Raw genomic sequence first — 27,558 nt, 5'->3', positions numbered from 1 at the left:
GTCAGTGGGCAAACGTACAAAATCAGAAGGGGATCAAATACTTTTTTCCCTCACTGTAGAGTTGTGAACAATGGTATGGAGCAGGGTTTCCGTTAGGAAAGCGTGGTGCTGGACATTTGACTGGCAGCATTTTAATTTACCGGACATTTGAGAAATGTACCCGACCCCATATGCATTGGGTGCGTAACCTGATTAGGGAGTACAGCCACAGTGCTCAGAATGCATCCTTACCAAATTCCGATGCGCACTTTGAAGATGTTAGAATAACTGTCCACATTTTACTTTTTCTCAGCCAACAAGATGAGTAATGAACAGCAAAATCACTAGCCTATGTCAATCTACTATCCCCCATAGTAGAAGATTTTACCTATTTATTGGTCAGCTTGTCGTTCTGTGCGAGAAAGAAATGGCCTACTCCAAACACTGGGACAGTTGTGGGACGACAGATCCCAAATTCATACAACCAGTAGGCCTAGGCTACATCAATGAATAGGCTAAAAAGCATTATTTTGCAATGTTTTTTGTTGTTGTTTTGTTTTTCATACAATTGGCCGGCGCCAATTTCATTTATTGGCTTTTCACTTTTTTTATCGGCCAAAAGCCGGCTATTACCGGCTAACAGAAACCCTGATATGGAGCTACTAACTTTTTTGTAGAGCACCAATATGACCTATGTAACCTGAGTTGTTTGTGGTCTCGTACCCGTGGCTAATAAGACTTGATTGGTGTGATAACATACCCTCAGAAAACAGGCAACAAGTAAGAAGCTAGAGATTAAGTTGGGAAAGATGGGCATTTACTCAGATTCATCTTTGGTGCAAAGCTTCATTTACTATTAACGCCCACATATTCTGTCCTTATTTCTTGTCGAGCTCTTCCCATGTGCAGTACATGCTCACCATTCATAGGCTTCCTTGCGGTGATTGGGGCTTTTAGGAGGTTTGGTATTGGCGTCAAACTGCACTGTAAATACGTGGATTTGGATTAAGGGGGTGGGAAGGGTTGGGCTCAGTCAAGGCCCATGGTTTTATTTTATTGGCAATCAGTAAAAATTGGCTATGTGGTTGCGAAGATGAGGGATCGACAAAAACAAATAATGATGACATTTTTATTTTTCTAGCAATGCAACCAACATAAGCCAGTAATTCAAGTGTCAAATCTCTCCCAAGAGGAATACAGAGGTAAATGTAGTGTCTATGCCAGGGCTCTCCAAACCTGTTCCTGGAGAGCTACGGTCCTTTAGGTTTTCGCTACAACCCTAATCTAGCGCACCTGATTCTAATAATTAGCTGGTTGATAAGCAGAATCGGGTAAATTAAAACGGGGGTTGAAGAGAACCTATAGGAGACTAGCTCTCCAGGAACAGGGTTGGAGAGGCCTGGTTTATGCACATGCACCTCTGTTTTACTAAACCCGTGTTTTAAATAAAGATGATGGGCCCCTAGGTATAGTCTATATTGTGATTCAAAGTAAATACAATGGTTTTAAGGTGGTCTGTTTATAGTATAAAGTAAATCTATCCAAAGTGTTGGCAGCCATGTGAATGTAGATCAATCTAGCAACTTATCCATCTCACACAACTGGCAAACTGATTATGGCCCTTCTGCCCAGGAAATCGCAAGACCAGATCAAGACGACTTCTCCAACTAAGCTAATTCTACTTTCAGACTTTACTTTTTAGCTCTGATGTTAATTCTCGCTGTGTCTGGACCTGTTATATTAAAATGAGCTGCCAATTAAAGATCTGACACACCTCACAGAGGTGGGTGGGTTATATTCAAGTTTGGTTTGTGGGGCTTCATGTCCCCCTGGCTTAATTGCAGAATTGTTCACTGCTCTACTGCGTCTGAATATCCCTCTTCTGGCATCTTTTAAATCCTAAATCGTTAAGTAATTGATTTAGTCGATTCATCACAGCTAACAATAGCTTGAATGAAAAAGTGTTACACGATTTAACTGATTAATCGTGACTAACATTTAAATGTTGAGGTACTGAAGACTGCCACCAGTACCAGGGGTTTTACAGCCCTGGTTATAGAGCCTGTTGCCTTGAATTGATTTTGAATTGGCATTTTACTGCTCATTTTAACATGACAAGTCTAAGAGTGCTGTATATCTTTTCTAATATACCAGACCGGAATATGTCTATATATACAGTATATCCTAGTCAAGTGGCTCATATGTAACCTTTTAGTTATTTTGTCTTTGACTCTTTCTCGTGTCTACTGAAGATACATCTCTTGTTGCATGTTTCTTGCTTTCAATCAATGTCACCATTTGCAGTGGTTACTTTTACTTGTTTAAATGTTTTTGGACAATAAATCTTTTTTGTTAACAATGGTGTTTCATATAATTTGTCGAAACGAGTTAATTTGTAATTCTTTAGTACGTATAAGTATTCTTAGAAATATCACTCAATCATCAAGGCAAAAGGGATCAAAAAGAGATGTAGGTTGAAAATGCTTTATTCACCCAAAAGTAACATCCCTTGGTTGCAAGCAAGTATTCAAAAGTATGAAACAGAATGGGGTGAGAACACCTCGTAAAACAAAATATTGTTATTTTCAAACCAATAATACAATAAAGCACCTCTAATTCAGTGTTTTTGTTAAATACTTTTCTGTTGATGATATTGGACTCTTGGAAAGTGCTTGACAAAACATAACAGTAGTGTGAAGACACAATCACAGTACTTGTAGTGGCATTTAATACATGTTTTTCCTTATTTTTAACGTTTATGAAAATGTAGTGATATGTTATGCAGCTTTAACAGTTGTATTCCAGTATGATACTGGTGATAATTCATTCAATTTCAACTTGTTACAAATAAGTCCACAACCATATCATAAACACTGTTGTTGGCACTGGGCCTGAGTAGATACTATATCCAGGTACTTTAAACCAATCTATTTTCTGAATATCATTGTAACATTGTCTGCATCATGTTGGCATACAGTCACATCCCCTGAGAACCACAGATAGCTGTGTGGGTAACTAAGGCTTTACTAAAGGCACTATCCAACTCCACTATCTGACAGCTATTATGCACCAGTTAATGGCAACTTGTTTTGTGTTCGATAGGCTTTAGACAGGAGCAAACCCTTTTGGTTCCCTTTTGTTCTCAACCAGGCTCCCGTCTTACCCTTCTTACTTGGGTATACACTCACTGGTCAGTTTATAAGGTACACCGCCCAGTTCATGAAAATGGATCACTCCTACAGACAGTGAGTCTCGTGGCCGAGGCTTGCTATATAAAGCAGGCAGATGGGCATCGAGGCATTCAGTTACTGTTTGGTTAAACGTTAGAATGGGCAACGAGTGACCTAAGCGACTTTGAGCGTGGTATGATCGTCGGTGCCTGGCTCGCCGGATCCAGTATCTCAAACGTCCGCCCTCCTGAGCTTTTCACACACAACGGTGTCTAGGGTTTACTGAGAAGGGTACGACAAACAAAAAACATCCAGTCAGCGGCAGTCCTGTGGACGAAAACAGCTCGTTGATGAGAGAGGTCGAAGGAGAATTGCAAGAATCGTGCAAGCTAACAGGCGGGCCACAAACGGACAAATAACGGCGCAGTACAACAGTGGTGTGCAGAACGGCATCTTGGAACGCACAACTCGTCGATCCTTGTCACGGATGGGCAATTGCAGCAGATGACCACACCTGGTTCCACTCCTATTAGCTAAATACAAGAAGCGGCTCCAGTGGGCATGTCATCACCAACAATGGACAATTGAGGACTGGAAAAACATTGCCTGGTCTGCTGAATCCCAGTTCATGTTGCGTCATGCTCATGGCAGAGTCAGGACTTGGCGTAAGCAACATGAGTCCATGGACCCATCCTGCCTGGTACAGGCTGGTGTAGGTGGTGTACTGGTGTGGGGAATGTTTTTCCTGGCACACATTGAGTCCCTTGATACCAATTGAGCAACAAAGGTTTCCGACACCTTATAGAATCCATGCCCCGAAGATTTTGGGTTGTTCTGGAGGTATAGGGGGTCCCGAGCCGGTACTAGATGTGTACCTAATAAACTGTCCAGTGAGTGATGACTTCAAGGAACCTAGGCCTACCCTCTCAATATATAGGCACCTGAAGACCGGAACAGAAATGTGCCCGCATTGCTTCAAGGGCCCGGTCTTGTAGTCGTCTTTTGGCTAAATGCCTTAGGCTAGCCCTTCCTCCTTGTCACCTTAGTGTTTTATGTACTGTATTTCTTTGGAAGGCTGACACGGTCCTCCCAACAGTTATTTTGCTCCTGAGACAGGTTTTCCCTTTGTTTTTCCAAGACGCTCACAAGATTCTTGCATGATCATATTTGTGCTACATGTCCTTTCCAGCAAATAAACTATCAGAGCAGATTAAACCGATTTAGGAAGACCATTTGCATCCTCTTGCATCATTCCTTTTCAGTTCCCTCTTATTGTGAGAAATTCTTGAATCTCTACAGCCATCCCCTTGTCAATCGACTCCTTGAGTCCTACACCAAACCTGACACCCGACTAATCTTTTCACTTTTTTCTGTCCTTGTGGGGCTTGCGGTTTTGCTCACTGGCTGAAACGTTCCGTGTCGCAAGCAGGACCTGTCCATCATTGCCAAATTGGAGGGTGTAGTCAGTGGCAGGCAAGGGTCTTCCTTGCTCATCCCGCAGACGGGAAAAAACCTCCTGGTACAGACTACTGAGCCGCTGCTTCATTTCCCGGACAGAGCGAAGGTTCTCTGCCTTTTCCTTCAACAGGCGGGCCTTGTGGCGGCATAATCCTTCAACTCCCTCCTCGAGCCCAAACAGGACATCAAGCTTGCGTCGGCGGCAGTTCTGAGCGGCCATCTTGTTTTTGCCCCGCCTGCGAATGTCGCGGATCAGGTTGAGCTGGGCCTCACTGAGACGATGCTTGGTCAGAAGTTCGTTGAACTCCTCCACGGGCAGGTTGACGATGAGATCGTTGGAAAAGGGGATCTTCATGGTGCGAGCCCGGCGCTCATCACGGCCCCAAAGCTTATTGGAAATGTCATGCTCATAGGGTTTGCTGTAACGCGACTTTGGTAGCTTGAGGGATTTTCCCTGCGTGGGAGAGTTGGCCCTAGGCTGGTTGTAGGTATGGTCGTGGCCCACTTTTTCCAGCCAAGGGAGGTTGTTGAAACGCCCAGGCTTCTGGTAGCTTGTGCTGCACATCTTGCCGACTTCTGGGGAGTAGCCTCCCACAGCACCTTCCTCTCGCTCCACAATATCCTCCATGTCAGAGCTGTAGCCCACAGCCCCTTCGTCAGAAAACACAGAAGAGTCAGATGATGAAGAGGACGAAGAAGATGAATAGGATGCCTCCGAACCGCTAGGGGATGCAGGGCTGTGGCTGAAGTTCAGAGAAAGTCCAGAGTCAGAGTCTAGCTCCTCCTCAAGTTGGGAGGCCTGTGTTGCGTTGTAGCCTTCCTCCAGAGCCAGGTCCAGGAAGCTAATCTCATCCAGCAAGGCATCATCCAAGAGGGAGCCGAGTGGGTTAGGCAGGACTGGTTCCTCCAGAAAGAGACTTGACTGAATGGAAGGCATGTGGTTGCCAACTGTGCCATTGAGTGCCAAAGGAAGGGTGGTATCTGTCAGGTCAGATGGGCCAAAGGTCAAGTTAAGGTCAAAGTCAGGTCCGCTGGAGGACTGACTAAGCAGGGATGGCTGGAGTGTGGCCTCCAGGGGAACACTTCCCCCGAAGCTGGGATTGAAGGGGTAACTATCTTGGCTGCTTCCGGGCAGGATTGCCTGATGAAGGCTGACATCCTGGTGAACGGGGTCCATCAAGCTGGAACTCTGAATAGATCCAGATTGCATTACATCTCTGTCAAGGTCCATATCCTTCCAAAATAATACAAGAAGTTGGATTGCTCTCAGGACAAGGGTAGTTCAAAGTTTATACACATTTTGACATATTTAAATAAATAATGATTTTGTGATGTGGATAAAATCAGAAACCACTTAGGACTTACTTCTGGCTCCATGATGGCGAGAATATCATGCCACTGCTGCTCCAAGTCCAGAGAGGGATCCTCATGGGACAGCAGGGGGGACAGAAGAAGCTCTCGGACAGGGGTTGGGTCCTCGCCGCTGGTTTCCCTCAGATCTATGCCAACTGGGTCTGACAGCTAAAAACAGAAACATCACAATGGTCATTCAATGGTCAACAAACCTATCAATGGTCATCTTTTACCCTAGTACCATCAAATAAAACAACTGTACTGTACCTCTATCTCCTCTCCAAAAGGGAAGGTGTCTTCCAAGAGCCGTAGACATTCCTGGAAGGACATTGAGGACTGAGCTTCCAAGCTAGCAAACTGATGGAGAAGAGAACAGGAGTGAGCAGAGAGCTACCTGGATGTTCTGGATGGTGACAATGGTTCCTTTCTTCTGAGCTGAACTGACACAGATGGTGGAGATGATTAGGCTTTTACAGAACATGATATGGCAAGAGGGTAAAACTAAACAGTTGGAACAGCGTGGCTTTATCTGAATCATTTTGTAGTGTGGTATCAAATGTTCATTTCATTTCACTATATTGTATTTCTCCTTAGGTCAAGGAAACTCATGCTCCAGCTACACACCACTGAGGAGTGCAAATGCCTTTGTAATGATATGTGGCTGCCCCTGTTCCCAAAATTAGGTATAGCGGATTAGCAAGACTTTCAGGTCTCTTCTAACCCATAGGAGTGCAAGAGATTGGGGTTAGAAACTGCCATATAAAAGGGCAGGTTTCTGGGTTAGGTTCTTATTTTACACACTTGGGAAGGCTGCTTCCTATCTCCACCTCATCTACACCAAACACCCTATCCCGCTTCACGACGCACAGCCAGGATAGAAAACCCATATTTGTTTTCAAGCAAACGGAGTGTTACTCTTAACCAAAGTGCACGTGTCAGGGCCTCACTCGGTCTCTCAGCTGAGGGGGCAAGTTTCCAATGTTTGGAGAAAGCAGCTCCTATTCCATCTTGAATGCCAGTCTTGCCATGTCTAACATTTCAGCATGTGCGTTTATAACATAATTGAACCAGGATGTCGAAGAACAAGTCCAAGTGTACAGGTATGTATGACATATGGACATTTATAAGCCTCAGGACGGAGTCCCACCTGATCAGATAAATCCTGTGCAAGTTCTCTATTCGCACGGTCGTAAGAGCGTCCACCATCCCTCCAGATTTCTCTCCAGGTGTCCCCCACCAGCTCCTCCTCCTCTCCCTCCTCAGACCTCTGATGGCGTCCATGATAAGAGTGATCCTGCCAAAGCGTATCTGTATCCTGTGAACATACAATAATAATTGAAATGTTAGGTGTAACAATGTTATCTACACCTCTTTATTAAGCATAATAACAATTAAATTATCCCTACAATATACATTTAACATTTTAGTCATTTAGCAGACGCTCTTATCCAGAGCGACTTATAGTTTGTGAGTGCATACATTTTCATACTGGCCCCCCGTGGGAAACGAACCCACAACCCTGGCATTGCAAGCGCCATGCTCTACCAACTGAGCTACACAATGCCCTATGTATCCTTGTATGTTTGATTTAAGTTCTCGCTGTACTATTATTAGATAGGACAAAAGGAGTAAGGGGATTGCAGCCACTGCGTTCTATCTACTATTGTTTATTTTTCCATACAGGCCCATACATTAGTAGACATTGCATACAAACAGTGAAATGGCTATGAATAGACTTAACCTTTTCCTTAAGTTGGAGCTTAGAGATACCAACTGCTCCAGTTGTGTCCCTAAACCAGTTCTAAATTTGCAGCTGATCCTCTCGCCCTCCACTGAAAGGGACTATCGGAGTTCGGGATGTTGCCCTTTGTAATGCCCCGATTCTAACCTTACAGTACAGCGACCTGAGTGAAACTGACTAACTAACCGTCTTTGGCCTCTCCTTGGCTGTTTACACTTTGACTGTTTGGAACATTCTGAACTTGTGACCCCTTGAACAGTATTTGACAACATGTTTGACCTCTGACCAGGGGTTGGAAACGAAATTATATACTACACATTAGGAATATTTTGGTAACATGTTGCGCATAGAATTAAAAAAGTATTGTCAGACATTATTCATTCTAATCAGACAGATTTTTTACATGGAAAATATATTGGAGATAATATAAGGCAAGTACTGGAAACAATAGAACACTATGAAAAATCTGGGAAACCAGGCCTGCTATTCATAGCAGACTTCGAAAAGGCATTTGATAAAGTACGACTGGGGTTTATATATAAATGCCTGGAGCATTTCAATTTTGGAGAATCTCTTGTAAAATGGGTTAAAATCATGTACAGTAACCCTAGGTGTAAAATAGTAAATAATGGCTATTTCCCAGAAAGTTTTAAACTGTCAACAGGAGTGAAACAAGGTTGTCCACTATCGGCATATCTATGTATTATGGCCATTGAGATGTTAGCTATTAAAATCAGATCCAATAATAATATCAAGGGATTAGAAATCCAGGGCTTAAAAACAAAGGTGTCATTGTACACTGATGATTAATGTTTTTTTTAAATCCACAACTTGAATCCCTCCACAGCCTCATAGAAGATCTAGATACATTTTCTAACCTCTCTGGATTACAACCAAATTATGATAAATGTACTATATTACATATTAGATCCCAAAAAAAAATTACATTGCCATGTAGTTTACCAATAAAATGGTCTGATGGTGATGTGGATATACTCGGAATACATATCCCAAATGAAATAAATGATCTCACTCCAATAAATGTTAATAGAAAGTTAGCAAAAATAGATAAGATTTTGCTACCATGGAAAGGTAAATACAGTGGGGGGAAAAAGTATTTAGTCAGCCACCAATTGTGCAAGTTCTCCCACTTAAAAAGATGAGAGAGGCCTGTAATTTTCATAATATGTACACGTCAACTATGACAGACAAATTTAGAAAAAAATATCCAGAAAATCACATTGTAGGATTTTTTATGAATTTATTTGCAAATTATGGTGGAAAATAAGTATTTGGTCACCTACAAACAAGCAAGATTTCTGGCTCTCACAGACCTGTAACTTCTTCTTTAAGAGGCTCCTCTGTCCTCCACTCGTTACCTGTATTAATGGCACCTGTTTGAACTTGTTATCAGTATAAAAGACACCTGTCCACAACCTCAGTCACACTCCAAACTCCACTATGGCCAAGACCAAAGAGCTGTCAAAGGACACCAGAAACAAAATTGTAGACCTGCACCAGGCTGGGAAGACTGAATCTGCAATAGGTAAGCAGCTTGGTTTGAAGAAATCAACTGTGGGAGCAATTATTAGGAAATGGAAGACATACAAGACCACTGATAATCTCCCTCGATCTGGGGCTCCACGCAAGATCTCACCCCGTGGGGTCAAAATGATCACAAGAACGGTGAGCAAAAATCCCAGAACCACACGGGGGGACCTAGTGAATGACCTGCAGAGAGCTGGGACCAAAGTACCAAAGCCTACCATCAGTAACACACTACGCCGCCAGGGACTCAAATCCTGCAGTGACAGACGTGTCCCCCTGCTTAAGCCAGTACATGTCCAGGCCCGTCTGAAGTTTGCTAGAGTGCATTTGGATGATCCAGAAGAGGATTGGGAGAATGTCATATGGTCAGATGAAACCAAAATAGAACTTTTTGGTAAAAACTCAACTCGTCGTGTTTGGAGGACAAAGAATGCTGAGTTGCATCCAAAGAACACCATACCTACTGTGAAGCATGGGGGTGGAAACATCATGCTTTGGGGCTGTTTTTCTGCAAAGGGACCAGGATGACTGATCCGTGTAAAGGAAAGAATGAATGGGGCCATGTATTGTGAGATTTTGAGTGAAAACCTCCTTCCATCAGCAAGGGCATTGAAGATGAAACGTGGCTGGGTCTTTCAGCATGACAATGATCCCAAACACACCGCCCGGGCAACGAAGGAGTGGCTTCGTAAGAAGCATTTCAAGGTCCTGGAGTGGCCAAGCCAGTCTCCAGATCTCAACCCCATAGAAAATCTTTGGAGGGAGTTGAAAGTCCGTGTTGCCCAGCGACAGCCCCAAAACATCACTGCTCTAGAGGAGATCTGCATGGAGGAATGGGCCAAAATACCAACAACAGTGTGTGAAAACCTTGTGAAGACTTACAGAAAACGTTTGACCTGTGTCATTGCCAACAAAGGGTATATAACAAAGTATTGAGAAACTTTTGTTATTGACCAAATACTTATTTTCCACCATAATTTGCAAATAAATTCATTAAAAATCCTACAATGTGATTTTCTGGATTTTTTAAGTGGGAGAACTTGCACAATTGGTGGCTGACTAAATACTTTTTTTCCCCACTGTACCTGTCAATTTGTGGAAAAATCATCCTGATTAACTCTTTAGTATTATCCCAGTTTCCCTATTTGGTTATGGCCTTGCCTACGCCTAGCGAATAGTTTTTTTAATTATATGAGAAAAAAATATTCAATTTTATTTGGAACGGCAAGCCAGACAACATTAAACGGGCCTATTTATATAATGAATATGAATTCGGAGGACAGAAATTATTAAATATTAAAGCATTAGACCTATCACTAAAAGCTTCAGTCATACAAAAGTTATACTTAAATCCGAACTGGTTCTCTAGAAAATTAGTAAGATTGTCTCACCCAATGTTCAAGAATGGCCTTTTTCCCTTTATTCAGATTACAACCTCTCACTTTCAGTTATTTGAAAAGGAAATCATCTCCCAAATATCACTATTTCTAAAACAAGCCATAGAAAGTTGGTTCCAATTTCAATTTCAATTTACATCATTTAGCAGACGCTCTTAAATTTAATCCTCCAGAAACAACAGAACAAATAATGCAACAAATATTGTGGTGAAACTCAAATATACTAATTGATAAAAAAAACTTTTTTTTTGACAAAATGTTTAAAAAAGGTATAATCTTCATAAATGATATCATCGGTAGGACTGGTGGAGTTATGTCTCACATGCAGTTAACAAAAACATATGGAAATGTCTGCTCTACACCAAAATTACAAACAAATAATTGCAGCATTACCGCAAAAATGGAAGAGGAAAGTGGAAGGGGGAAAAAGTAAGGAACTTGTCTGTCGGCCTTGCATTCAAGAACATAATTGGTTAAAGAAAACTGTGATAAATAAAAAAGTATACCAGTTTCATTTAAGGACCAAAGGATTGACAGCTGTTCCATATAGATTGCAAAATAGTTGGGAAGAGATTTTTGACGTACCGATCCCATGGCATAGTGTTTATGAACTGATACGCAAAACGACGCCGGATTCAAAACGTATAATTTTTCAATTTAAATTATTACATACAATTCTTGCTACCAATAGAATGTTATTTATATGGGGGATACAATCTTCCCAGCTCTGCAGATTTTGCGGCGAAGAGACAGAATCATTAGATCATTTGTTTTGGTACTGTCCATTTGTAGCTTGTTTTTGGACACAGGTCCAGGAATGGCTAAAGGATTGCAATATTTACCTGGAGCTAACCCTGCAGATAGCATTGCTGGGTGATCTGAAAAGTCATAGTCAATCGATCAATAATATAAGAATTATTTTAGCAAAAATGTTTATTTTCAATTTACAATCTGTAGAAACAATGTTTGTAAAACATCACAGTACAGTTGAAAAATATATGGCAAATAGAAATCCAATATGGATGGTGTTAAGAGATAGATGGGTGGTGTTGAATTGAGTTGAAGGATGGGACTAATAACAACTAACAACAACAAGATAACTAATGTAAAGCATACTGTGTCCATAATAAGTATATATTGAGAGCTTTTGTAAAAGAGCACAGTTAGAAAGATATGGCATATAGAAGCAAACTGGATGGAAATCATGAAAATGATCGGAGAGGTTGAGGGTAGAGGAAGTTCAGGAGTAAAACCAAACAAAATATGATTATTGTAAAATTGACAGTGTCCATAAAATGTATATAGTACAATGAGGGGAAAAAGTATTTGATCCCCTGCTGATTTTGTACGTTTGCCCACTGACAAAGACATGATCAAGAGTGTGCTACTAATCTCAGCTCGTTACCTGTGTAAAAGACACCTGGGAGCCAGAAATCTTTCTGATTGAGAGGGGGTCAAATACTTATTTCCGTCATTAAGATGCAAATCAATTTATAACATTTTTGACGTGTTTTTCTGGATTTTATTTTATTTTATTCTGTCTCTCAATGTTCAAATAAACCTATCATTAAAATTATAGACTGATCATTTCTTTGTCAGTGGGCAAACGTACAAAATAAGCAGGGGATCAAATACTTTTTTCCCTCACTGTATGTATAAGCTGGAAGTAGAGGCCTAAGCATTGTTGTTCACTAGTTTACTCCAATTAGGGAAGGGGTGGTGGGGTTGGAAAGTAATAAAGTATAGTGGGGAGAACAAGTATTTGATACACTGCCGATTTTGCAGGTTTTCCTACTTACAAAGCATGTAGAGGTCTGTAATTTTTATCTTAGGTACACTTCAACTGTGAGAGACGGAATCTAAAAAATCCAGAAAATCACATTGTATGATTTTTAAGTAATTAATTTGCATTTTATTGCATGACATAAGTATTTGATACATCAGAAAAGCAGAACTTAATATTTGGTACAGAAACCTTTGTTTGCAATTACAGAGATCATACGTTTCCTGTAGGTCTTAACTGCAGCAGGGATTTTGGCCCACTCCTCCATACAGACCTTCTCCAGATCCTTCAGGTTTCGGGGCTGTCGCTGGGCAATACGGACTTTCAGCTCCCTCCAAAGATTTTCTATTGGGTTCAGGTCTGGAGACTGGCTAGGCCACTCCAGGACCTTGAGATGCTTCTTACGGAGCCACTCCTTAGTTGCCCTGGCTGTGTGTTTAGGGTCGTTGTCATGCTGGAAGACCCAGCCACGACCCATCTTCAATGCTCTTACTATGTACAGTTGAAGTCGGAAGTTTACATACACCTTAGCCAAATACATTTAAACTCAGTTTTTCACAAGTTCTGACATTTAATCCTAGTAAAAATTCCCTGTCTTAGGTCAGTCAGGATCACCACTTTATTTTAAGAATGTGAAATGTCAGAATAATAGTAGAGAGAATTATTTATTTAAGCTTTTATTTCTTTCATCACATTCCTAGTGGGTCAGAAGTTTACATACACTCAATTAGTATTTGGTAGCATTGCCTTTAAATTGTTTAACTTGGGTCAAACATTTCGGGTAGCCTTCCACAAGCTTCCCACAATAAGTTGGGTGAATTTTGGCCCATTCCTCATGAGAGAGCTGGTGTAACTGAGTCAGGTTTGTAGGCCTCCTTGCTCGCACACGATTCTTCAGTTCTGCCCACTATTTTCTATAGGATTGAGGTCAGGGCTTTGTGATGGCCACTCCAATACCTTGACTTTGTTGTACTTAAGCCATTTTGCCACAACTTTGGAAGGATGCTTGGGGTCATTGTCCATTTGGAAGACCCATTTGCGACCAAGCTTTAACTTCCTGACTGATGTCTTGAGATGTTGCTTCAATATATCCACATAATTTTCCTTCCTCATGATGCCATCTATTTTGTGAAGTGCACCAGTCCCTCCTGCAGAAAAGCACCCCCACAGCATGATGCTGCCACCCCCATGCTTCACGGTTGGGTTGGTGGATTTTTGTTTCATCAGACCAGAGGACATTTCTCCCAAAAGTACGATCTTTGTCCCCATGTGCAGTTGCAAACCATAGTCTGGCTTTTTTATGTCGGTTTTGGAGCAGTGGCTTCTTCCTTGCTGAGCAGCCTTTCAGGTTATGTCGATATAGGACTCATTTTACTGTGGATATAGGTACTTTTGTACCTGTTTCCTCCAGCATCTTCACAAGGTCCTTTGCTGTTGTTCTGGGATTGATTTGCACTTTTCGCACCAAAGTACGTTCATCTGTAGGAGACAGAACGCATCTCCTTCCTGAGCGGTATGACGGCTGCGTGGTCCATGGTGTTTATACTTGCGTACTATTGTTTGTACAGATGAACGTGGTACCTTCAGGCGTTTGGAAATTGCTCCCAAGGATGAACCAGACTTGTGGAGGTCTACAAAAAAATTTCTGAGGTCTTAGCTGCTTTCTTTTGATTTTCCCATAATGTCAAGCAAAGAGGCGCTGAGTTTGAAGGTAGGCCTTGAAATACATCCACAGGTACACCTCCAATTGACTCAAATGATGTCAATTAGCCTATCAGAAGCTTCTAAAGCCATGACATCATTTTCTGGAATTTTCCAAGCTGTTTAAAGGCACAGTCAACTTAGTGTATGTGAACTTCTGACCCACTGGAATTGTGATACAGTGAATTATAAATGAAATAATCTGTCTGTAAACAATTGTTGGAAAAATTACTTGTGTCATGCACAAAGTAGATGTCCTAACCGACTTGCCAAAACTATAGTTTGTTAACAATACATTTGTGGAGTGGTTGAAAAACTACTTTTAATGACTCCAACCTAAGTGTATGTAAACTTCCGACTTCAACTGTATGTTGTGGGGGGAAAAAAGTATTTAGTCAGCCACCAATTGTACAAGTTATCCCACTTAAAAAGATGAGAGAGGCCTGTAATTTTCATCATAGGTACACGTCAACTATGACAGACAAAATGAGGAAAAAAAATCCAGAAAATCACATTGTAGGAAATTTAATGAATTTATTTGCAAATTATGTTGGAAAATAAGTACTTGGTCAATAACAAAAGTTTCTCAATACTTTGTTATATACCCTTTGTTGGCAATGACACAGGTCAAACGTTTTCTGTAAGTCTTCACAAGGTTTTCACACACTGTTGCTGGTATTTTGGCCCATTCCTCCATGCAGATCTCCTCTAGAGCAGTGATGTTTTGGGGCTGTCGCTGGGCAACACAGACTTTCAACTCCCTCCAAAGATTTTCTATGGGGTTGAGATCTGGAGACTGGCTAGGCCACTCCAGGACCTTGAAATGCTTCTTACGAAGCCACTCCTTCTTTGCCCGGGCGGTGTGTTTGGGATCATTGTCATGCTGAAAGACCCAGCCACGTTTCATCTTCAATGCCCTTGCTGATGGAAGGAGGTTTTCACTCAAAATCTCACGATACATGGCCCCATTCATTCTTTCCTTTACACGGATCAGTCGTCCTGGTCCCTTTGCAGAAAAACAGCCCCAAAGCATGATGTTTCCACCCCCATGCTTCACAGTAGGTATGGTGTTCTTTGGATGCAACTCAGCATTCTTTGTCCTCCAAACACGACGAGTTGAGTTTTTACCAAAAAGTTCTATTTTGGTTTCATCTGACCATATGACATTCTCCCAATCCTCTTCTGGATCATCCAAATGCACTCTAGCAAACTTCAGACGGGCCTGGACATGTACTGGCTTAAGCAGGGGGACACGTCTGGCACTGCAGGATTTGAGTCCCTGGCGACGTAGTGTGTTACTGATGGTAGGCTTTGTTACTTTGGTCCCAGCTCTCTGCAGGTCATTCACTAGGTCACCCTGTGTGGTTCTGGGATTTTTGCTCACCGTTCTTGTGATCATTTTGACCCCACGGGGTGAGATCTTGCGTGGAGCCCCAGATCAAGGGAGATTATCAGTGGTCTTGTATGTCTTCCATTTCCTAATAATTGCTCCCACAGTTGATTTCTTCAAACCAAGCTGCTTACCTATTGCAGATTCAATCTTCCCAGCCTGGTGCAGGTCTACAATTTTGTTTCTGGTGTCCTTTGACAGCTCTTTGGTCTTGGCCATAGTGGAGTTTGGAGTGTGACTGAGGTTGTGGACAGGTGTCTTTTATACTGATAACAAGTTCAAACAGGTGCCATTAATACAGGTAACGAGTGGAGGACAGAGGAGCCTTTTTAAAAAAGAAGTTACAGGTCTGTGAGAGCCAGAAATCTTGCTTGTTTGTAGGTGACCAAATACTTATTTTCCACCATCATTTGCAAATAAATTCATAAAAAATCCTACAATGTGATTTTCTGGATTTTTTTTCCTCAATTTGTCTGTCATAGTTGACGTGTACCTATGATGAAAATTACAGGCCTCTCTCATCTTTTTAAGTGGGAGAACTTGCACAATTGGTGGCTGACTAAATAAATTTTTCCCCCACTGTATGTGTGTATATATACAGTGCCCTCCACAATTATTGGCACCCCTGTTTAAGATGTGGTCGAGGACTTCCAAAAATTCTCCTTTTTTTTTTAAACAACATAGAACCCAAATGCAAAAAAAGAGAAAAATCCAAGTACATTACTTTGGTGTAAAAAAAAAAAATCACACATTTAGAAAAAAAAAAACTTGAAATCATGTGTCCCACAATTATTGGCACCCCTGATGTTAATACTTTGTACAACCCCCTTTTGCCAATAAGACAGCACTTAATCTCCTCCTATAACATTTCACAAGATTGGAGAACACAGAGAGAGGGATCTTTGACCATTCTTCTTTGCACAATCTTTCTAGATCATCCAGTGTCCTGGGTCCTCTCTTATGCACTCTCCTCTTTAGCTCGCCCCACAGGTTTTCGATTGGGTTGAGGTCTGGGGACTGAGATGGCCATGGGAGGACCTTGAGTTTGTGACTGCTGAACCATTTTTGTGTAGATTTTGCCACATGTTTTGGATCATTATCCTGCTGAAAGACCCAATGACGACCCATATTCAGCTTTCTGGCAGAGGCCATCAGGTTTTTATTTAAAATGTCCTGGTAGTTCAAAGCGTTCATAATGCCATGCACCCTAACAAGGTTCCCAGGGCCTTTGGAAGAGAAACAGGCCCACAGCATCACAGATCCTCCACCATACTTCACGGTGGGCATGAGGTGCTTTTCGGCATACTCATCTTTTGTTTTACGCCAGACCCACTTAGAGTGTGTGTTGCCAAAAAGCTCAATCTTAGTCTCATCTGACCAAAGCACACGATCCCAGTTGAAGTCCCAGTGCCGCTTAGCAAACTCCAGACGTTTACGTTTGTGAGTGTTAGTGAGAAAAGGCTTTTTCCTTGCATGCCTCCCAAACAGCTTGTTGGCATGTAGAGAGCGTCTGATGGTTGTTTTGGAGACTTTGTGACCCCAAGATGCCACTCTTTGATGCAATTCTGTGACAGTGAGCTTAGGACTTTTTTTTACTTCTCTTACCATCCTCCTCACTGTGCGTTGTGGCAAGATAAACTTGGGACCTCTTCCAGCCTTGTTTGTCACTGTTCCAGTTGTTTTAAACTTCTTAATGATTCCTCTGACTGTAGATACGGGCAAGTTAAGGCGAGTGGCTATTTTCTTGTAGCCATTGCCTGACTTATGAAGGTCGACACAAATCTGCCTTACTTGAATGGTGTGTTCTCTTGTCTTTGCCATGTTGACAAATGGGTAAGAGAATTAGGCCTCTGTGTCACGTCATATTTATACCCCAGGGAAACAGGAAGTCATGAATTACTAATTAAAAGTTCCTAGATACCCTGACCAACTTTAGCAACTACAGAAAAATGTATTAAAAAAAAAAATCAATAAAAATTATCAGCGGAATTGTTAGGGGTGCCAATAATTGTGGGACACATGATTTCAAGTTATTTTTTTTCTAAATGTGTGATTTTTTTTTAACCACCAAAGTAATGTACTTAAATAAAAGGTTGGATTTTTCTATTTTTTTGCATTTGGGTATCTATGTTGTTTAAAAAAAAAAGGAGAATTTTTGGAAGTCCTCGACCACATCTTAAACAGGGGTGCCAATAATAGTGGAGGGCACTGTATATATATATATATATATATATATATTTGCGAGAAGAAAAAAAACATATGGGGGATTGGAAGTGATGCAGACAATTACATTGATGGAAGTTACAATCTATCTGCAATATTAAAGCTGATCTACCCCCTAAAAAAAACATAATAACAAAGATAAATAAAAAATAAAAAAATATTTTGGTAACAGAAAATAACATTATTAACCGGTTCTCAAGGTTAGAAAATAACGGTTCTGTTCCGGAAGACTAGAGATCACTTTTGTTCCTGGTTCTGTTTCCCTGCTACTCTGGCATCACTCTCATGGGTTTGGATCAATGTGTACCTAAATGTGTTTTCCTCAAGCATAAGCACAACATGAGAAGTGTTAGGTAAGGGGGATGTGAGGTCAAAGGCAGCAGCTCTGGACAGATTTGGGCAGTGGATGGGGTCCATAGGGCTATGTGTAGAGGGCTCTGGGTATAGGGCTATACATATACCTGCTCCTGTCTGAAGAGGTGATCTACTACTAGCCTAAGCTAGTAAACAAGCGTTGCGAAATCAAAGGTGTGAATGTGTGCCAGAATGATGCCACCTCGTGTTACAAAACAAACAAGCTGTGGTCACAGGGCCAATATTCTGAGTGAAACATACCTACAAAGCTATTTGAGCTCTGAGTCCAAGTTTCCAAGACAAACATCTGGGGTCACAGCAGAGCTGGCGGGTCAAGACGTTGTCAGTTTGCCACCTTCCACAATATTGACATGTCACAATATTACTGCCCTGAGAGGCTCAGACAAATGAGCCTGGCAGCACTTCAGTGTTTCATTGAGCAAGTCAAGGTAATAGAGCAGAGATGAGTTGTAATAGAACTGAATAACAAGTCTAGGAAGTTAAGACAAATTATAGCACATGGCCTTAGGAGAGGTCCTTGACCCCTCTCTCTGTATGAATGCACAGAGAGAGGGGAGGGCAAAGGGTTCACTGAGCAGTATCCCAGAGGAAGCTTTGTTGACCTTTCTCCTCAAACATAATACTGTAGGACTGGTGATGTCTGGCACTTTAGACATGTCCAGCCTGGTGATTGTCTGGCACCCTGTAGCAATAGCAACACCTATAAGAGGGGGAGATGTGGTGGCATGCCCCAGACCCAGACAGAACCACACATTGCTGCCATAATATGATGCAGCTGGAGTTAAAAAATACAGCCCAGCTGTCTCTGTGCGGTTGCTGCTTCCCTGATGAGTTAGTCTGGGTGAAGGTCGTTATCAGGGACGATTAGTTCCTTGGAGGGAACTAAGAGTATCAGTATGTCTGAATCGTTACATCACGATTGCAGCACCTAACTTGGTCTCAGATGCTCAGTTCAATATCACTTACTAGAATCTTGTTTGACCCAGAAATCATAACCATCTATGGAGGAAGAGCACTGTGTTCCAAAACAAAATATTTGTCAACAGGACTATATCCATGGGGGGTTGGTGGGAAAACATGAGGCATGTACATTTTACACTGAGTACCAGTTAGCAATGCCAAAAAACATGCCCTCCTGTCCAGAAATAGCCAACAGGGCTACACGTCCAGTCTGAACTGCATACTTGGTCAACTGTAACAGTGGACAGGCCAAATAACACCACTTTCTTTGCCCTGAGAGTGGCAGCTGATTTGGGAGGCTAAAATTAAAGCATCCGGTGTCTGTGGATGTCTGCAGTCACTGTGGCCCAAAAGACCAGAGGCCAGGAGATGGCAATGACACACAGAGGACTAAAACAAAACAACCCCCATACTTTTCCCAATCCAAAACAATCCCATTATGGAGTGTTGGAGAGTCCAGTGTAGGGTGCATACTCAGGCATGTTGCCAAGCAGATATATATTTAGACCCTACAGTGGCTGAAAACTCCCTACACTCCCAAAGTGACTAATATTGTACCTCAGTGCTAAATGAAAGTGATTTGATAGGATTTGGAAATTCCCCTTCAAAGTCTAGGTTAGTGCAGAAAAATCTGTCCCCCGTGTTTGCAATATTTTAGGTATCTTCAGATAAGTTTATTTCCATAGTAAAATCAAGTATTATTGTGATTGCAATTCTAAATATGATTGGTGTCCAAATACAATTAGCCTACATGGAATGTGTGTACTTATGATGACTATGCCAGCCAGTTTATTCCTACACCAAATCAGCTAGGCTGCGATGGGCGTGGATAGCTGTATGTATGGGGCAAGACTGAACAGCCAGTGGCTAAAGTGGGACACATTTCCAGTCACACACCCCTCTCTGGCCTCCTTTCCCCTGACACAGAGCAGCCTGGGCCCGGTCAGCGCGCCCCTCACAGTTAGTGGAACATATCAACAAGCAGCTCTCCCTCAGCTGTTGAAAAACAAGGGGAAGTCCAGCCAAGCTTTTGGCATGCTGCTGCACTAACTCCCCGTGATTCTGTCATTCAATGCCCCACACTGTTGCTCAATTAGTGTTTCGGCTGCCAAAACACAAGCTCGAACAAAAGTGAGCACCTGCTAAAACATAATGATGGGGTTGTGACTTGGGTTAATTGTAATTTCTTACAATTACTCAAATGTAACTGTTGCAATACAGTTGGATATCCACACTTATCAAAAATAGACTGGATAAAACAACACTGTTGATATTTGTCCTGTCTTTAAAGTGATTTATGTCTTGTTTTCAAGTTCAGCAAGACCTCAGAGAGTAAACATTGACTACTAATGTCCTAAATGATTTGCCTCGTCATATTGGATATTATACTTCTGCTATTGAAATCTGAAGAGGTCAGCCCACCAAACACCATGCTTAATATACAATCCCCTTAACTTTTTTACTAGAATAAAACAAATGTTATAACAGGAAAAATATTTTACTTTAAGGCCTTTCCACACTGTACGTCGGATTCAGTATTTTATGATTATTACCAAATCAAAATCTTTATCAACCTGGCATGATTGTATGATTTGCTTCAGTTTTGTCGTCACATTCTGCGATTGGCTTGAGAGGTTACGTCAGCTGACGTAGGCTAGGCCAACTGCAGCAGTGTATTTGATCTGCGCATGTGCCAGCACCAGCAGTGCACGCCTCCTTCTACGCTTATGCACGAGTGAAGTGAGTTCGGTAAAACTGAAAGTATGAGTCTATTAATTGTTTTCACATACAACCTTTATATGTCAGAATCAAATATGCTACCCAAAAATAACATGGTCACCGTGGTAAAAACGTTTATTTTGACTTGTGATTTTGTGCATTTATCAAAATCCCATTAGGTAGCCTGATTTCTGATGTCGTGTAAAGATTATTAGAGAAATCATTCTTCTTGCAAAGCATGTAAATGTTTAAGTCGAACTATTATATTAATCTGAATATTCAATCATGTTATTGTGTGTATACTCAGTGTTCTATTGGTCAGTCACTGGGATGGGCTCGTAACACCAGCCACACTACACGATAAAGCAGGGGTGTCAAACGTCCGGCCCGCGGGCCGGATCAGGCCCGCAAACGGGTTTAATCCGGCCCGCGAGATGATTTTGTAAAGTATAAAAATGCGCTGCAATTTTTCAATAAAATAAACTGCTGTTCCAATTGCGTCCACTGGATGGCGCAATAGCAATTGTGTTAAGCAAGCAAACTGTTTATACCGGGGCAGAGCAAGTAGGTCAAGTCTGTGTTTACTCACAGCCGAGACATCAGTGACGCTGCAGTGAAAGCTAGCTACCTCATTGCTAATGAAATCGCAGTGGCTTCAAAACCATTTAGTGAGGGTGAATTTGTAAAAACATGCATGATGAAGGCAGCTGAGATTGTGTGCCCTGAAAAGCGTCAGGCTTTTGTAAATATCAGCCTGACAAGAAACACAGTTGCAGACAGGATTTCCGATCTTTCAGTGGATTTGGACAGCCAGTTGAACCAAAAAGTAAAGTCATTTATTGCGTTTTCGGTTGCAATTGATGAAAGCACGGACATTACAGATGTTGCACAACTGGCCATTTTCATCCGCGGAGTTGATGACACATTGACCGTCACCGAGGAGTTCGTGGAGTTGGTGCCGATGACAGATACAACGACAGCAGCTGATATTTTTACCGCACTCGTCGGCGCGCTAGACAGGGTCGGAGTGGACTGGTCCCGCGCTGTCAGCCTGGCTACAGATGGTGCGCCCTCAATGATCGGGGAAAAAGCAGGCGTTGTGACAAAGTTCAGAGAGAAAGTGCAATCTGCAAATGGAGGATGTGATTTTTTGACTTTTCACTGTATTTTGCACCAGGAGGCTTTGTGTTGCAAGTCATTAAAGATGGATAACGTCATGAAGGTGGTCATCCAAACTGTTAATTTCATCCGATCCAGAAGCCTGAATCACCGTCAGTTTGACAGCCTTCTCAGAGAGAAAGACCACATCTATGGCCTGCCATACCACACTGAGGTAAGATGGTTAAGCCGAGGTGCTGAGGCGTTTCTTTGATTTACGAGAAGAAATTGAACAGTGTTAGAATTCCATTCCGCAGAATGGATGCAGGACCTTGCATTTATGGTGGATGTTACAGAGCACCTGAATAACTTGAACAAACAGCTGCAAGGGCGCAACAAAGTTGTCACGCAGTATTATGACAGCATACGTTCTTTCAAGTTGAAGCTGTCATTGTGGGAGACGCAACTTGCCGGTGGTGATGCAGCTCACTTCCCCTGTCTGAAAAATGTGTGCGCGACCCAACATGTGGCAGACATGAAGCGGTTCAAAGATAAAATTACGGGACTGTTACGGGAGTTTGAGCAACGGTTTCAGATTTTTGGTGAACTGGAGAAAGACTTCAACGTTTTTTGCTCGCCATTCACCGTGAATCCCTCTGATCTGCCCGTCAGCATCCAACTTGAAATAATAGACTTGCAGTGTGACTCGGATTTGAAGGGCAAATTTGCCGCAGCTGGCTTGGACACATTTAATCAGAATCTCTTGCCAGGTTACCCCAACTTGACAGCCCTCGCTGCAAAACTGTTGTGCATGTTTGGAACCACATATCTTTGTGAGCAAGTTTTCTCTGTAATGAGCATAAATAAAACAAAGCTGCGCTCAAGGCTCACGCACAAGCACTTGAATCACATCCTGAAGTTGGCTGCCACTCAGGATGTGACGCCAGATATTGATGCGCTGGTGAAAGCTAAAAGATGCCAGGTATCAGGAGTCAAATAAACTATGCAACCCCACTTAAAGTGCTACATGAGACACCCTGATATAGTTCTGTCTGTGATCTGTGATATACTTCTGTGAATCACTGAGGCATTGTGTGTTTGTGTGTTCTTTGTCCTCAGAACTTTCAAATAACTTGAGGTGTTTTATGATTAATAGTGATGTTGTGCTTTTGGACACACTGTCCTCAGGCTCCAGCTTTATGTTTATATGTTTTTATGTTGATGTGCTATTGTTTTTAATTGATTTTATTTTATTTGTATATTTAACCTATTCTTGACTCGGTGGTTCTTGCACTTGTTTGGGGAACAGGATTTCATTCTTTTTATCTACATTTCTGCCTGAGAAATGACCCCCTGATATAGTTCTGTGATCTGTGAAACAGTTCTGTTAATTACTGAGGCATTGTGTGTTTGTGTTCTTTTTCTTTAGAATTTTCAAATAAACTTGACGTGTTTTATGATTAATAGTGATGTTGTGCTTGTACTATTTTGGACACACTGTCCTCAGGCTCCAGCTTTATGTTGTATGTTGATCGTATTAAAACAAAGAAAACAATCTGAAGTTGTTGTTTTTAAGTTATATATACCATGATTTTTCCGGTCCGGCCCACTTGGGAATAGATTTTCCTCCATGTGGCCCCTGAGCTAAAATGAGTTTGACACCCCTGCGATAAAGGCTCAACACTTTGTCAGAGCCTACAACCAAACATTGTGGTACTTCATCTGCAGACCTTACACACAACAACCGGATGTTCCGGTTTTCAGGGGAAATGGAAAGAGAGCGTGTGACGCGACTTTAGCTTTTGGACGTTAACAAGGCGCCACTCCACCTTAACTCCTCCACATTTACTAGATTGGTTGAACAGTGCAGAATGGAACCTCCCCCAACATTTTTTTCCCTTCTCGTCAAGAGCAGTATGTAGGGGATGTAATTTCAGGCATGTCTTTTACGCCTGCTAAGTTATGTTAGTCACACTGAATGAGCCAAGACATCTGACAATCGTTTACGACCTAAGAATATGCACACGACGTGGACATTTTGTCTGAGACTGCAAAATTGTGGCATAAGACGGCTAAAATCGTACAGTCTGTGTGGGCCATTAGGATTAATTATCAGTCACTTATTCTGAAAAGTAACCTACACTTATTCTTGACTTGCAATCTTAGATGCATTCCATAATGTTGTAAATTAAGGGAGTTATAAATAGTAAATATATTGCCTTGTGTGCATTGCAATCTCTTAGCTATGCAGGTTTGAAATTAACAGCATGATACAGCAAATACAACCAGGAAACTTTCGCTTGCTTGAATCCGAGGAGGGTGGGAATCGCCACTGTGTTTACTGAAAGGCTGTTCTCATACAAGGGTGTTCTTCTCTCCCAGTTAAGCCTCCTTTTATAGAGTGATCTCAGCCTCCGGTAAGTCCTGCCTTTGATCCCTAATGATATATTACAGGCGTTTAATTTGCCTACTGTAAGTCAACAGTTTGATAGGTGCCTAATTGAACCCACTTCTCCAGTGGCAGAGTCTTGGACTGATTTGCAGTAATGTAGTTTACACTATTTCACATGTGATATTGTGTATATTCTAAGGATGGAATTCATTTGTTTCAGGCACTGCATTGTATTTGAACATTCCATCAGCTCTGAATCAGCCAATTATCTTGAACACCACTCTACGCTGCCACTGCTCCTACTGACAGAGTGTAGAAGAGTGCACCATAGTTTACCTCTTCATAGAGATCCTCATCCTTATCCTCCTCCTCCTCCTCATCGCTTCTTCTTAGAAGGGGTGCCATGGTGTCCAGACTGTCCTCTCTGATCGGCCCGTAACCCGACTCCAGCGACCCCGCCCCCACGCTTGACCTCATGACCGACCCCACCTGGTCACCCGCATGATCCTCCAACCCACCTGCCCCTCCCTCCAGGGGGGCTGGCTGACTAGGAGCCCCCACCACCAGGGCATCAGGCTCGTGCCGCACCAACCAGGTTTCTAGCTCCGAGCTGGGCACCCAGAGGCGGTCTAGGGAGCGGACCCAGCCCAGGAGCCTCCGGGCTGTGAAGAAGCCGTCCAAGTCCACACTCTTGGGGTGGAGGTCCTGGCCGTCCAGCTGGTTGGGGAGGTTGTGGAACTGTGTCTGGGTGAGGGCCGAGGTGGGGCCCAGGATCATCTCGTGCCAGGGGGGCAGGGAAGGGCCCACATCTACTCTGACCCCAACCAGGCTGAGCAGGATGGCTACCTGGATCAAGCCTTCTGTGAAATATTTCTTCAGACACACCATGTCTTGTCTTCAGAGTTTACAGGGTGAGTGCAAGTAATGAGGGGAAAGGGAATGGAGATGTGGTGGGTGGCAAAATACCAAGTGTCAGCCTCCGAAGACTTATTGTCTGTTGATGGGTTATCTATAGCTTCAAGTCAATGTCATAAAGAGGGAAAATAAAGCTATTTTAGATACACCAAAATAGACACTATGGTGAAATAAAAAAGTTACGTATCCAAAAATCCTCTCCTCTTCACTCTTCCAAATATCGTTAAATTCTATATAGACAAACACAACATGAAATAATAAAGTTAGATAATACAATTAATTGATGAGTTATTTCAAAAGAATATCAAATTGAAAATATAAATAAAAAGTAGTAAATCCAAGGTAATTGATGTAACAGCAGAGGAAGAGGCTGCTGAATTCCACACCATGCTATAACATCAGGGCCGGTTCCAGGCATAAGCTACATAAGCAGTCGCTTAGGTCCTACGGCTGCTAGGGGGCCCACCACCATTTTTTTGAATATTCAGTTCCAGTCAAAAGTTTGGACACAACTACTGATTCAAAAGTGTTTCTTTATTTTTACTATTTTCTACAATGTAGAATAACAGTGAAGACATCAAAACTATGAAATAACATATATGGAATCATGTAGTAACCAAAAAAGTGTTAAACAAATTATTCAAATAGCCTTGATGACAGCTTTGCACACTCTTGGCATTCTCTCAACCAGCTTCATGAGGAATTATTTTCCAACAGTCTTGAAGGAGTTCCCACATATGCTGAGCACTTGTTGGCTGCTTTTCCTTCACCCTGCGGTCCAACTCATCCCAAACCATCTCAATTGGGTTGAGGTCGGGTGATTGTGGAGGCCAGGTCATCTGATGCAGCACTCCATCACTCTCCTTCTTGGTCAAATAGCCCTTACACAGCCTGGAGGTGTGTTTTGGGTCATTATCCTGTTGAAAAACAAATGATAGTGGGACTAAGTGCAAACCAGATGGGATGGCGTATCGCTACAGAATGCTGTGGTAGCCATGCTGATTAAGTGTGCCTTGAATTATAAATAAATCACAGACAGTGTCACCAGCAAAGCACCCCCACACCATCACACCTCCTCCTCCATGTTTCACGGTGGGAAATGTGGACTCATCAGACCAAAGGACAGATTTCCACCGGTCTAATGTTGATTGTTCATGTTTCTTGGCCCAAGCAAGTCTCTTCTTATTATTGGTGTCCTTTAGTAGTGGTTTCTTTGCAGCAATTCGACCATGAAGGCCTGATTCACGCAGTCTTCTCTGAAAAGTTGATGTTGAGATGTATCTGTTACTTGAACTCTGTGAAGCATTTATTTGGGCTTCAATCTGAGGTGCTGTTAACTCTAATGAACTTATCCTCTGCAGCAGAGGTAACTCTGGGTCTTCCTTTCCTGTGGCGGTCCTCATGAGAGCCAGGTTCATCATAGCGCTTGAAGGTTTTTGCGACTGCACTTGAAGAAACGTTCAAAGTTCTTGATATGTTCTGGATTGACTGACCTTCATGTCTTAAAGTCATGATGGACTGTCGTTTCTCTTTGCTTATTTGAGCTGTTCTTGCCATAATATGGACTTGGTCTTTTACCTAATAGGGCTATCACTCCTACCTTGTCACAACACAACTGATTGTCTCAAACGCATTAAGAAGGAAAGAAATTCCATAAATTAACTTTTAACAAGGCACACCTGTTAATTGAAATGCATTCCAGGTGACTACCTCATGAAGCTGGTTGAGAGAATGCCAAGAGTGTGCAAAGCTGTTATCAAGGCAAAGGGTGGCTACTTTGAAGAATTTCAAAAATAAAATATATTTTACATTTACATTACATTTTAGCAGACGCTCTTATCCAGAGCGACTTACAGGAGCAATTAGGGTTAAGTGCCTTGCTTAAGGGCACATCGACAGATTTTTCACCTAGTCGGCTCGGGGATTAGAACCAGCGACCTTTCGGTTACTGGCACAACGCTCTTACCCACTAAGCTACCTGCCGCCCCATTTTGATTTGTTTAACACTTTTTTGGTTACTACATGATTCCATATGTGTTATTTCATAGTGTTGATGTCTTCACTATTATTCTACAATGTAGAAAATAGTAAAAAATAAAGAAAAACCCTTGAATGAGTAGGTGTGTCCAACATTTGACTGGTACTGTATATTATTATCATTATTTTTTATTTTTTTTATGTGAACTCAGTTGGGGTCTCAACTTGACAGTAACAATAGTAGAATACACCAGGTGCAATTTCAAAATGTGATTGTGCATCAGCAATTTTCTCGTACAGTTGAAGTCGGAAGATTACATACACTTAGGTTGGAGTCATTAAAAGTTGTTTTTCAACCACTCCACAAATGTATTGTTAA

The 27,558-nt window shown here is 42.0% G+C and overlaps 1 protein-coding gene across 2 annotated transcripts in view; it reads right to left on the bottom strand.

Annotated features, from left to right (window-relative positions):
• Window positions 1-2,447: 2,447 nt before the first annotated feature.
• The window catches only part of LOC311105885 (endoplasmic reticulum membrane sensor NFE2L1-like), a 28,081-nt gene continuing 2,970 nt past the window's right edge, over window positions 2,448-27,558 (bottom strand). Inside the window, exons 2-6 of one of the 2 annotated variants that reach the window (XM_084148109.1) lie at window positions 24,624-25,432; window positions 7,108-7,275; window positions 6,228-6,317; window positions 5,973-6,128; window positions 2,448-5,841 (exon numbers count right to left, since the gene is read on the bottom strand). In XM_084148109.1, the coding sequence (XP_084004235.1) occupies window positions 4,510-5,841; window positions 5,973-6,128; window positions 6,228-6,317; window positions 7,108-7,275; window positions 24,624-25,175 (2,298 nt within the window). In that variant the 5' untranslated portion in view covers window positions 25,176-25,432 and the 3' untranslated portion in view covers window positions 2,448-4,509. The remainder of the gene's footprint in view (window positions 5,842-5,972; window positions 6,129-6,227; window positions 6,318-7,107; window positions 7,276-24,623; window positions 25,433-27,558) is intronic. The other variant, XM_084148110.1, reaches the window with a different exon arrangement.

Source organism: Coregonus lavaretus, assembly GCF_964263955.1.
Source record: "Coregonus lavaretus genome assembly, chromosome: 2".
Lineage (NCBI taxonomy): Eukaryota > Metazoa > Chordata > Actinopteri > Salmoniformes > Salmonidae > Coregonus > Coregonus lavaretus.
The sequence above is the reverse complement of the archived record's forward strand: the minus strand, read 5'-3'. Positions and strand labels throughout refer to the sequence as shown.